The sequence below is a fragment of the Ictidomys tridecemlineatus genome, chromosome 9, assembly GCF_052094955.1.
Source record: "Ictidomys tridecemlineatus isolate mIctTri1 chromosome 9, mIctTri1.hap1, whole genome shotgun sequence".
Lineage (NCBI taxonomy): Eukaryota > Metazoa > Chordata > Mammalia > Rodentia > Sciuridae > Ictidomys > Ictidomys tridecemlineatus.
The window spans coordinates 68,177,844-68,191,719 of NC_135485.1; the positions used below are offsets into that span (position 1 = coordinate 68,177,844).

The 13,876-nt window shown below is 33.4% G+C and overlaps 1 protein-coding gene across 4 annotated transcripts in view; it reads left to right on the forward strand.

Moving 5' to 3' along the window:
* Nucleotides 1-13,876, forward strand: part of Nudt9 (nudix hydrolase 9) — a 31,861-nt gene that overhangs the window by 13,585 nt on the left and 4,400 nt on the right. For 3 of the 4 annotated variants that reach the window (XM_078021593.1, XM_005341905.4, XM_040292188.2), the window contains exons 4-7: nucleotides 1,294-1,380; nucleotides 9,166-9,277; nucleotides 10,723-10,869; nucleotides 12,133-12,217. In XM_078021593.1, coding sequence (XP_077877719.1) covers nucleotides 1,294-1,380; nucleotides 9,166-9,277; nucleotides 10,723-10,869; nucleotides 12,133-12,217 — 431 coding nt within the window. The remainder of the gene's footprint in view (nucleotides 1-1,293; nucleotides 1,381-9,165; nucleotides 9,278-10,722; nucleotides 10,870-12,132; nucleotides 12,218-13,876) is intronic. The other variant, XM_013365990.4, reaches the window with a different exon arrangement.

The window sequence follows — 13,876 nt, forward strand, 5'->3', positions numbered from 1 at the left end:
AGAGAGAGAGAGAATTTTTTAATATTTATTTTTTAGTTCTCGGCGGACACAACATCTTTGTATGTGGTGCTGAGGATCGAACCCGGGCCGCATGTATGCCAGGCGAGCACGCTACCGCTTGAGCCACATCCCCAGCCCCGAGATAGGTTATTATTTTAGTTAGGATTCTAACAGAAGCCAATTTCTATTTCCCTATATGTTGGGTTCATTTTTCTTTCTTTGAAAACAATTTTCTCTGCTTCTTAGGCTATATGATAATTTCTGTATGTCTGTTTCACAGTTTCTAGTTTACAAGTTATAAACTTGGTCCTTATATAAAGTAATGTTCTCTTTACATTAGCTTTGGTCATTTGTGTTCAAGAGTGTGTTTTTACATAGAATAGAAAATGTATGTTGACCACCTTGTTCTTTTTCCTGCTATTACTGATTAGATCATTTTATTGGTATATAATGAGAGTTGAACATTTAGAGAATGTCGACTAAAGTTACTCAGGTATGAGTGTTGATATATTTATCTGACAGACTTTTAACACTGGGTTATGGTATTATGTTATAAAGCAAATGGAACTCTAATAGATTTCTAGTACACTAAAATCTAATTTTATAAAGATGATATCAATATCTTACTTTGTGTTATATTTATTTATGTGTGTGCAAATGTACATATACACATGTGAATATGTATACATGTATACAAAACATCTGTGTGTGTATGTATACATATATGTTTATGTTTATATATATATATAAATGTGTATGTTTACATACCAAAATCTCAGTGTGTGTTACAAAATATATATTATTGATACACTGATATAGCAATGTCTTGAACCCACTTAGGAAAAATGACCTTAAAAATGTAGTATGAACTAATGGAAGGGTTGTAGGAGACTAAAATAGGAAAAGAGAATGATGAGAAAGTAAAGAGAAATTGGCTATCCTGAAAGATAAACTGTTGTAGAGATAGATGTTTGGGTACAGAGCATTTTAAGGATCCAGTTAGGTTTAGTTTGGATTTAGGTGGGCACATGAAAACTGAAACAAATTTGTATATTGTAGAAACACTTTGGAAATCAGATCATACAGATTAAATCTAAAGCTTAAGACATGTGCAAAAGAAAATTTAAGTAACAGTATGATGTGATATGATTTCAGTGGTAGATATGTGACAATATTGCTAGATTTATGAGGAAATACATTTCTCTTCTAGTACACTTTGTGTGGGGGTTATAGCAAGTTGGGTTAAAAAAGATGTACTCATTCAATTGATTTTATGTTTTTATTTCCCCCCAGAAATCCTGCAGGGCGAACAGGATTGGTTGGCCGGGGGCTTTTGGGGCGATGGGGCCCAAACCATGCTGCAGATCCTATTATAACAAGGTGAGAACCAAATGAAATATTTTAGTAAAGAGCTAAGTGATTAGAAAAATGCAGACTGTAGCTATATGTGTGTGTTTCCATGTGTGTAGGTACAGTATATCTGTATGCATATATGTAAATCTGCATACTTATAGACAAATATTTATAGATGTATTTATAAATATGTGTATATATGTTCACATACATGTATATGCACTTATGTACACACGTAAATATAATCCATATTTTAATGGGACATTTAGAATTATTATGACTTAAGTGTAAAGCTGCAGTTTTATGTTGTATGAGTAAATTAAGCATTTAAAGTTAAGCTCACTAGATATTTAATGAATTGTCTAGTTGTTTTTGGCATTGAGTAGGCACTGCAGAGGATGTGTATAAGAATCCAAGGTCAATTATTTGATGCAGATTCTCAATGTAATCAAAAAATGCAGTAAACACAAGATATATAAAATTGCTGCTGGTGTAACATAGCATACTCTTTTTTTAGTTATTCTTTTTAGGTACATGACAATGCATTTTGACATGTTATACACGCATGGAACATAACTTCCCATTCTTGTAATCACAAGAATGTATGTGATGTGGACTAAAACTGATTCTGTATTCATATATGAACATAGGAAGCTTATTTCTGTTTCATTCTACTGTCTTTCCTATTCTCATCCCATCTCCCCCCTACCCTTCATTTCTCTTTGTCTGATCCAATTAACTTTTATCCTTCCCCCCTCCCTCTCCTTGTGGATTAGCAGTTAGCATCTGCATTCAGCCTCTGATTTTTCTGATTGGCTTATTTCACTTAGCTTCTTGTCCTTGATAGTCTCTAGTTCCATCCATTCACTGGCAAATGCCATAATTTCACTTTTCTTTATGACTTAGTACTATCCTATTGTATATATGTATACCACGTTTTCTTTATTCATTCATCTGTTAAAGGGTACCTGGGTTGGTTCCATGAATCTAAATAAAAGAAGGTAGGTAAATTTAATATTTAGGTGGACTTAGCCATTTCCACAGGAAACATCTTTTCCAGTGCGTCTGGAATATTCTGTTATATCTACCATTCTTCTTCTTTTTATTTTTATAATTTGTTTACTGACCAACGCTTTCCCTATCATAATGATTACTTTCCTTCTTTAAATAATGCAAATATCCTTAATTTTTTTTTTTTTTTTTTTTTAGTTTTGATATTTTGGATACCTTTCCTTTTTCAAGGAAACTGTTTTTCTCTGATCTGAGCTGTGATAATGATTTGAAGCTCTAGGAAGTTTGACTTTAGGAAGTCAGCTTATTTGCCTTATTTTAAAGTTACTGAAAAGAGGCACTAATACCACCCTGTCCTATTGTCTTACCCTTTCAATTCCCTGTCTCAACTGATCTTTATTCCTTACAACTTCCCTTTTTTCCATCTCTCTATCCTTTTGTCCATCCATTCATCTACTACTTACTAACTTATCTACCTACCATCCTACCTATTTTTCTATCTACAATTCTCTTAGAACTTTTATGGTTTAAGTGAGAAAGGAACAGTGAATGCATTCTTGTGAATGACCTGAAGTAAAAAAATATTACTGGCATTATCGGTTTCTTTCTAATGTTGAGAAGTTGGCTAAACATAGGAAGGTTTGAAGTGGAACTATAATGCTAATAAGAGGACAAGAAGCAGAAGAGGGAAGCTGGAAACTTGTATGTTAGCAACTCTTATGGTTTGGATCTTAAATTTATCCCACAGGCCCATGTATTAAAGGCTTGGTTTCAGCCTATGGCACTGTTTGGGGGAGGGTGGTGGAACCTTTAAGAGGTGGGGCCTAGTGGAAGTAAGTGAAGTCATTGAGGGGCCTTGAAGAGGATGCTGGGATCCTGACATATATTCCTCCCCCACCCCTTCACCCTCCCTTTGGTTTCTAACCATCATGAAGTGAGTAGTTACCTCTGCCATATCCTTCCCCTTCTTGCCACGGGACCAAATACACTGGAACCAACCTACCATGGACTGAAATCATGGACCACAATAAATCTTTCATCCTTATAATTTTATTTTTTTCAGGTATCTAATTACAGTGTCAGAAATTAACACAGAAAATTAGTACTGAGAAGTGGAGTCATTGCTGTGATTATACCTGACAGTGTGGTTCAGGCCTTTGGAATTAGCGTATGGGAGAAATTTGGAAAAGTTTGGAGAAGCAGGCTAGATAAACCCTAGAATTCTGAAGACAGAGCCTAGTGGGTGATTCTGGTGAAAGCTCAGAAGACCAGAATGCTGTTAGAAATATAAAGAGAAAAGGCCAGGCTCATGAAGTGTAAATGAGGACTCTCTTGGAAATTGGACTAGAGTCCATTTGTATGTGTTACATTTTGTCGAAGAACTTGACTACCTTTTGTGCATGCCCTGAGACTTTATGGGAGGCAAAGTTTATTTATTTATGTATTTATTTTTTTGGGGGGGCTATCGGGGATTGAACTCAGACTCACTTGGCCACTAAGCTACATTCCCAGCCCTATTTTGTACTTTATTTAGATAAAGGATCTCACTGAGTTGCTTAGCACCTCGATTTTGCTGAAGCTGGCTTTGAACTGGAGATCCTCCTGTCCCAGCCTCTGGGATTACAGGCGTGTGCCACCATGCTCAGCTTGAGACTGAGTTTAAAGGTGATGGATTAATTAGTCTTACAGAGGAAGTTTCAAGGCAGCACAGAATTCTGTCAGTGGCAAGATATTATTGATTGTTTTAGCCAGATTTGCAGTGAGATTTGGGAGCAAAAAGCAGAGTGGAAATATCTGAAAAACTTACAGTTCAGCCAGAAAAGGGGAGAAATTAAAGTTGCTTTTAAGGAGGGTACAATTGCTAAAAAGATTAGCACCATAAAAAAGAAACTTTATATTGGGATGATAGGAAAGATGCCTTAAGGGTATTTCAGGTATCAGCTGGACCCCACCCATCACAGATTCAAAGGTATAAAAAAGGTACACTTGTTTCCAAGACTCATATTTGAGCAGAGAGCTCTGCTCACTCAGGTCCAACTATAGAACTATTTCCTTGGGATCATTTTCCCTGTGTTCAGGCATTCAGAGACTGCAGATTTGGTTCTATTGGGCCCTGGTATAGCTCCTACAGGCAGCAGACCTTGGTGTCATCTGTGTGATGCTGGTTTTGCAGGTATGCAGAATGCAGCAAGATTGCAAAGGAAATCTTGGAAGGTCAGGCATTGTATGGTAGTGTAGGCCTCCTTGCAACATAGCCCCTTACAGAGTGATGTGTAAGGTTGTGAGAAGGAAGCCAAGGCTGCGATTGAGATCCCAGCCAGAAAAGTAGGCTTCATCCAACAAGATTGTAGGGATGGGGCTGCCCAGTCCTTTTGGAGGTCCCATAATGTTACTTTGTGCTCCTGATGACACATGGAGTTAACAATATATAATGTTTTCCCTGCTGTGTTTCCATCTTACTTTGGTCCTTTTCTTCCTTTCTATGCTCCTATTCCTTCCTTTTGGAATGGGAATATTTACCCTATTCATTCCCAGCCATTGTGTTTTGAAAGTTTGTAACTTTTTGATTTTTATAGAAGTTCACAGCTAAGAATTGCCTTGAGTCTCAGAGGAAACTTTGGACTCCGACTTTTCAGCAATACTGGGAGTTCTTGGAGATGGACTGAATGTATTTTGTGTTGTGAAATTGACATGAGCCTTTGGGGGCCAGAGGCATAATGTTATAGTTTGGGTCTTAAGTGTCCCACAAAGGCTCATATGTTAAAGGTTTGGTTGCCACCCTGTTGTACTTTTGGGAGGTAGTGGAACTTCTAGGATGTGTGGCCTAGAGGAGGAAGCTAGGTTATCAGGGGCATGCCTTTGAAGGGAATATTGAGACCCTGGCCCCCTCGCTCTCTGTTTGCTTTATAGCCTGTATGAGGTGACAGGCCCTCTCTGCCATGAGTTGATGCCTTGAGTTGTTGCCTTACCACAAGCCCAAAGTGATGGGTCTGTACTTTTAGGTTGATGTTTATTATCGTAATAATGCATGTATTAATTGATAAATTGCTCTAAATAGATGAGTGGCAGGAAAATGGAGGGATAAGAAGAAGGAAAGATGTTGAAGGAAGAATTAACAAGACTTAAATGGATTATTAAAAATAATGCTCTACTACAGCCATTCTTCTAGGTCCTACTTTGATTTCCCAGAGTAGGTATCAATACATCCATTTTACAGATTTGGAAATGAAGTCTTAACTTGGGTAAGTGATTTATCTAAATCTTTCAGATCTGAAATTTGAATCAGGGATATGTGGCTTTAGATTTTGTACTTTTTCCTTTAGCCATAATGAGTAATCATAAGAATCACATGGGCATGAAGATTCCATTCCCCTTTCTTTCATGTATTTCAAGATTCAAAACAGCATTGTATAGTACAGAGTTTCACAAACTTTCCAGTTCAGAATCTTCAGGGCAAGTATGAAATTTTCAGATTCCCAATAAGTTCCTTCACATTCCTTAAAGTTAAGATGAGATAGGAAGTGTTGTATATTATTGTGAATAAACTTCATTCAAATAATTAATGGCAATATCATTTTCTTTTCATTTTTGGTTAAGCATAGGAAGGTGTATGCCATCAGAAGTGGTTAGAGAATGTCAATAGTGAAGATGGGAGGGGAGGGGAAGGGGGATAGTAGAGGATAGGAAAGGTAGCAGAATACAACAGTCACTAATATGGCATTATGTAAAAATGTGGATGTGTAACTGACGTGATTCTGCAATCTGCATTTGGGGTAAAAATTGGGAGTTCATAACCCACTTGAATCTAATGTATGAAATATGATACGTCAAGAGCTTTGTAATGTTGTGAACAACCAATAAAAAAATAAATAAATAAGAAAAAAAAAACAAAACAAAATTAATTATAACCACAATTGCCCTACTCAGAGTGAAATGGCATTTATCTGAAATTATCTTTGATGTGCTGATTCCTAACTAATATTAAAAAATAATTCAGATATTATTCATTACAGTAATTCATTTTAAATTTATTTCCTTATAAGAATGACTCATCATGAATCATCCATTATAAGGGCATTTTAGTTATTGTGCACAAATGAATAGTGATACAAAAGAAAATGAAATGTCACCTTGTTTGTTCCACAAATGTAAATTTAAAATCCGGGTTTGTTTGAAATTATAGCCTGGCTATTACAATTCTGTTTTTGAACATAAAATATGAAATATTTTTGTTTATTAAAAAAGGTTATTCAATAGCTTCAAATTTCATTTATACAATACTCTTTATAACATAGGAATTAATAATTGTGTTTTTTTCATAACATAATTTTTCATTTTCTTTCATAATTTTCAAAAGCAAACTTCTCATTTAGACCTGTTACATGGGATATTGTGAATATAATACTGCTATATATATTAAAAGTAACTGATGATGCTTATAAAAAAAATAAAGAGTAGTTAAATTTGAAAAAAAAAGTCAATAGTGCATATATTATCATATATCATTGTTACATATCACGTGTTAATGATGTCAGTAAAAAGTAATGAAGTTTGTTAATTAAAATGAAACATTACTTCTTTTGTATCAAGAAATATTTTTACTTTGATGTTATGTATCTAGTACTAATAAAGAACATAGCAAAGGGGCTGAGGCTATAGCTCAGTGGTAAAGTGCTTGCCTCGCATGTGTGAGGCACTGGGTCAATCCCCAGCACCACATAAAAATAAATAAAGATGCTGTGTGTTCATCTACAACTAAATAAATATTAAAAAAAAAAAGAACATAGCAAATAACTTCTGCTTAAAATCCTTAAAAAAGGGTTAAAATAAAATCTAAGAATACAAACATAGTAGGCAGACAGCTCTTCATCATTCTGGCCTTGTCTTCTTACCTGGCAGCATCTCTTTCTTTTGCTTTTCATTGATCCTTTCTGGCCATGGCTGTCAGACTGTCTGGATGTGAAGCAGGGGCTCTGTGTTAAGTCTGTTTTCCCTTCTCCTTATAATAGGTGCCAGTAAATATTAATGAGTGAACAGAGCTGTCATTTGTCTTATTACCTCTCATCTGATTAATACATTCATTCTGCTTTTTTGAGTTAAATAGATAGCAATAAGAAGAGCTCAGATTTTAGAACCAGATTGCCTGGGTTCAAATCTTGGTGTATACCCTTATTAACACTGTTATCTTAAATAAGTTATCTGACTTCTCTCTGCCTCATTTCCATGTCTGTTAAATAAGATAATACAACTACTTTATGGTGTTGTTTTGAAGCTTAAATAAATAAATATCTTAAAGCATTTAAATATATATAACAAGTGTTATATAAACAGATTTATATCTGTTTATCATATATATAATAAGTGTTATATAAACAGATTTCAGTAAAATAAAAAAAATCTGTTCTCTCTCCATTTCACTGCCTTCCTTCCTTCCCATTCTCATTATCTTTTACATGGATTGTGGTAACCTTTTAGCTTGTCTTCTTGCCCCTAGTCTTGATTCCCTCCCAACCAACCACTATTCTTGTCAAAATGAGGGAGCTTTCTAATTCTAAATTTTAATTGCTTTATCCTGCTTAAAATATTTTCTGGCTCTCTAATCAGAGGAATTTTATGACTCCTGTCGTGTAAACACTTTGCCTGCTTCCTCAGCCTCATCCCCCATCTTTTCCCTCAATGATACCCACAGTACTAGACCCCATACAGATGTTCGGTTTCTTGAACACATTATTTATTTTATTGCTTTGCTTCTTGCTTATGTTATTCTTCTGTCTGGTATCTTAAAAATAGATGTTGTCTTATAATAGTTATTCTTTCATTTCTGTTTACCCTATACAAATTATTACCATCTTATAACTTATTCATGTACACACATTTAACTCTACTGATTTAACTCTTACTGACTGTAAGTTATTTCTGGGGAGAATTTTAGGTTGGATATGATAGTCAGCTGTTATATAAAAAGCCACCTGGAAACTCATATCCAAGCTAGAATATTTTATTGAGTCTTATCCAGAGAAATGATCAGATCATAGATTTTCTTTTTGAGTTCATATTGGAAGTTTAAAATCTTTACCTTCGCCTAAGAGACCATCAGAACAGTTCTTAAAAAGTGTGATGGAGGTTAGGAAGGGGGAGGTACATTTGTCATCTCTGGGAAAGGTGATCATAGTTAGAAAAAGTATGTTCTGAAATTAACATGCCTTGATACTTTTTATAAGACCATGTAATTCAATTCAAAACATAAAATTAGATTAAAGAATGGAGTGAGTTTTTGTTTTTTTAATCAAAAGAGGGTATAAAGATTGAAAAACACTGCTTTAGACACTGAGTAAAACTGTATCAGGTAATCTGCTTTTCTTATAACTCAGGGTGAACTTTTAAATGCAAATGTTTCCAGGTCTTTTTTTTTTTCAACCTATAATTTTTTTTAAAAAAACCTTTGTATTTAAAAAGAAATGTTTACAACCCTTTCTTTCAATTCTCTTTGCTTTTAAACTATTTTTTTGGATAGTACTTTAAATAGTAAAAACTGAAAACTGTTAATATCCTGAATTTTCATTACAGTGAGAGCACAGTATCTTTTGTGTGTAGTAGACTTTTGTCCTTGCTTGTAACAATGCTTAATGCAGAATTTTTCAAATGAAAAAAGAATAGTTTTTCTTGTATAAAACTTATTTGAGGTAAATTTAAATATATTCTGTTAGAAAGAAAAATATATCTTTATAATTTTGTCTTGGCTTGAGATAGAACCTTGGTCTTTGTTCTAAATGAGCTATGATCTTTCATTACTATTCACAGGTGGAAAAGGGATAGCAGTGGAAATAAAATCACCCACCCTGTTTCTGGGAAACACATCTTACAGTTTGTTGCAATAAAAAGGAAAGACTGTGGAGAATGGGCAATTCCAGGGGTAAGCATTGCAATTAAATCAAATTAATGTTTTAAGTCCTTTTTAGTTACTTTATTTCCTACAGGGTTTTTGTGTGTGGATCTTTACTACTCCATTTCTCCTGAGTTTCTGCCTATTTCCATCATCTTTCATCACTGCAATGAAGTGGCATTTTTAATAACAAGTCTATATCTGAGTTTAATTTTAACATTTTTGTAAAAACACGTGGACTTTAGAGGTAGATCTCAGGTTGTGTTCTGGCCTTTTTACTTGCAACGGGATGACATGCAGTTTAGGCCTCATCTTTAAAATAAAAGTAATCATATCTACCTTACAAAATAGCATAGGCACTTACTAATGTGGGGTCCCATCTTAACCACTATTCCAAATCGAAGGTAATATTTTTAGCATTATTTATTAAATTCTGATACTTTATACATAGTAAAAAAGATAACATTTTTTACTTATTATTTCTTTTAGTTTTAAAATTTCCATAGTATTAGGAAAACTTTTGTCAACTAAGTATACCTTAGTTTGAATTTATGCCAGTATGATATTTGAAGTGACTTTTAATATATGTATCATATGTGTGTAGAAGTTTTTCTGTTTTGTTCTGTATTGTGAAATGGAGATGATTTAATATAATAAATATTCTATAAATGTACTGTTATCTGAAATAATTTTTTTGTAGGATAAGAGTAGAATTGAATTAAAGATCTAAGCTGATTCTGATAAAAGCTTAGACTAATTATTATGAACCAAATCACCAGACTTCACTTGTGCTCAGTGCAACAATGTCATAATGTTTTCATCATAGGAGCTTATATTTTAATTGTCATTTGACATTCTGATGAGGTAACTGTGGTTACTGATAAAATTTTGAGTTATTCATCTACTCAATATAATTTGAGTATTTTCTCTTTGTTGACTAGTATCTTAGACACTGAAGGTACAACACAGCAACATAAACAAACATCCTTGTTTTATAGTGCTCACATTCCAGAGAGGGAAATAATAGAAGTTAAATATATTTTACCTTAGGAAATGCTAAGTATTAAGAAAGAAATTAAAGCAAAGTAGGAGACTAAGAAGTGTATGAGAATTCACAGTTTTAGATAGTGATGTTTGTAATCTGAAGGAAGGGAATGAGTGAACCATGTAGGCATCCATGAAAAAAACATCTTGGACAAAGATTATAGCAGGTGTAAAGGCCTTCAGGTGGGAGTAGGTCTGGTGTGTCTTGTGAACACCAAGGAGATGAGATAAGGTACATTTATTGGCTACTTCTACTAGAAACAAATGGTTTAGAGAAGAGCATATTACAGAGGAATGAGGACCATTATTATAGGCTGATTGAATAATGGTCTGTTGTACTTCAGTAAATATTTCATGAATAAATCAAAGCTTATTACTCCTTCTTCTTTTTTTTTTTTTTTTTTTTTTTTTTTTAATAATATGATTCTTAGGGGATGGTAGATCCAGGAGAGAAGATTAGTGCTACACTGAAAAGAGAATTTGGTGAGGAAGCTCTTAATTCCTTACAGAAATCTAGTGCTGAAAAGAGAGAAATAGAGGAACAGTTGCATAAACTCTTCAGCCAGGAACATCTAGTGGTAAGAACTGATGGTTTCCAGAAGGGATTTAGTCCTGTGAATTAATAAAAAATGACTTAAAATATATCTGCAACCTAAAAGAACCTTCTCTAAGAAAATAAAACTTCTTGTATATTTGAAAAATATATTCATAAAAAATTTAGGCTGTAGATCTTCACTTTAAAATACATTTCTATTTAAACTTTTATAGCTTTAGGTAAATTTAATCATAATTTCTTTTAGTTTTTTTCTGTAGACCAAATGTGACAGATAACTCTTTTTTTATCTGCTGAGTATACATCCAACAGCCCTCTTTCCTCTTTTTTGTTTGTTTGCATGAATCCTCCTTTCTCTGAAAGGACATTCACATTTTAAATTTTATAAGAGTTTTTAAAAAAATTAAAAAAAAACCTTATAAGGTATATGTGCACTAATAATAAGGAAAGGAATAAATTTTCTTTTCATTGACTTTCATTTAGATTAATTTGTTTTCTTTCCAGAATTAGAATTTCTTAATCTTTTGTCTATGTTATCCAGTTTTATGTATTTATTTTTTGTATCACATTTGTGTTAGATGACTAGAACCAAATCTTTTCATGTATTAACAGCTTAAATATGTTAGTTTTATTTATAGATCTCCTTTTTTTAAGTAGAAAATCTACCTTTCTATTTATGAACTTATAATCACAGAAATTATTAAAATAGAAAAATGCCTAAATTGTGGAGCTTTTTAAAAAAATCTTATGGGTCAAAAGGACTATTTTCTTTCTTTCTTTCTTTTTTTTTTTTTGTGGTGCTGAGGATTGAACCCAGTGCCTTGTGCATGTGAGGCAAGCACTCTAGCACTTGAGCTATGTCCCTAGCCCCCAAAAGGACTATTTTCAGTTTTTTCCCCCTGATGTTAGTGATTAAACCCAGGCTCTCCCACATGCTTTTTAAAAGCACTTGCACTACCATTTAGCCAAGTCCCCAACCCCTTTCACATTTTGAAATTAGAAATCTAAGATATGGAGGGTTTTTTGAATCTTAAAGTTGCCTCTAAAGAAAATATTGTCTCCTGAGAAATTTAAAAGAAGTGTTTGAAAGCTACAGTAAAGAATCTATGATATTTACATTTCTTCTTTTTAAAAAATTTTGGTAAAATACATGCAACAAAATTTAACCATTGTTGTACAACAGGATATTTACATTTCTGAATCTAGTGAATCTTCTGAACATTTTTTTGTTCTACCCATTCCCGTTTCACCCTAGAATTTTTTTTTATCTGCCTCCTTTTAAAAATAGATATATAAGGGATATGTTGATGATCCTCGAAACACTGACAATGCATGGATGGAGACAGAAGCTGTGAACTACCATGATGAAACAGGTAATTTTATACTCATGTTTATTGGATTGATTGGAATTGAGGATCAATGTAAGTCAAGCAGCCTACTGGGGCAGTTGTAGCTGGACTATCTTAGCATTTTAGGTAATTAACTATTTTTTAAAAAAATTTTTTAGTTGTAGATGGACAGAATACCTTTATTTTATTTGTTTATTTTTATGTGGTGCTGGGGATCGAACCCAATGCCTCATGCATGCTAGGCAAGTGCTCTACAACTGAGTCACAACCCTGGCCCCAGGACAATGAACTATTGATTTTAGGACTATATTTATATGAAAGCAAAGTTGTTGGCATTAAAAGACTACATAGAACAAAACTTCAAAAGTGTTATTCACCAGTAACTATTGGTAGCCAATGAAATTAAGGTTGAATTTATGGGCTAAAACGATGTATTTTTAAAGGTTGTCCTATTATTTGTATAATATATTTCCATTTGTGTATAAGATAAAAATAAAGCAACTAGGAATTTGGGTGGGAGAGTAGGATAATAAAGGAGTTGGGATTTATATTTGTCTTAGTGTTTGAAATATTTTAATAATAAGCATGCATTTTTAAAGCACAAAACAATATCAGAAAGGTTACAAATACTGAAAAAATTTAAAATGAATGCTTTTTTCTAGTCTGTGGATTTTAGAATTTATTTGGGAGAATCAAATGTGTTATAAAAAGAGATGAAATTTGCTATCTTAAAAATTAATTATTATTTTTAATTTACACATTGAATATCTTCTCTTGAAACACATTTGATTGCCAAACTGGATGATTTCCTAAGTATTTGATATTTATTTGTAGCATAATGGAGTGAGGACACTGTATCAGAGAACTGAATGTTCTACTCATGGCTCTTCTCTGAGCTGTGTAGTCATTTGCAAATCAATTTTCCCCTTGGACTCAGTTTATTCATTTATAAAACAGACTAGAATTAGAAGATCTGTGACTTCTCTGTGCTTTTGCTTGTTGAACTTGGGGAAACTCCTGGCACTATTTCTATTCTTCTACTTTAAGATAGTAAAAAGAATTCATCCTTCTGGTATTAAGAACTTAGAAGAAATATACAAATAGAACTTAGAGGCAGGTTTATACAGTGGAAATATGGACAAATTTGTTATTTTGTTTTGGTGGGGATTGTTAAAAATAGTAACTAATCCTCCAAAAAGGTTGATTACATAAAGAATTTTTCCAAAATAGAAATCTGAATGTCCTATTGCTTACTTTGTCTCTTCAGACTGTGTTTTTGACTTTTTAGCATACCTACAGTGTATTTTAAAAGCTGGACACAATTTATCTGGTAAAACAAATTAAGACAAATAGGACTTTAGTGTGAAGTTTTGTTTTTATCTGGCCAGGATAGCTGTATTTATTGCTAAAACTATAATAAGAGTCAGAGACTAAAATTTCCTCTAGTGTCCTTGTTTTTTGTTTTAAAATTTTTTTTAACCTACTCTGTTGTTTTAGGGTTGCCTTAGAGACTTCTTAATAAGGTCTGAGATATGCTCTTCAGTTGTATTCTCCTGTTTTAGTAAGTTTGGGGGTAGAATCCAGTGATTGGGTCTCAGCCTTTTAGTGAGCCTGTGCCCCTAACCTATGACCTTTACAAGTGCTTCTAGGCTTCTCTTCTTCCTTCTCCCATCCTTAGGTCAG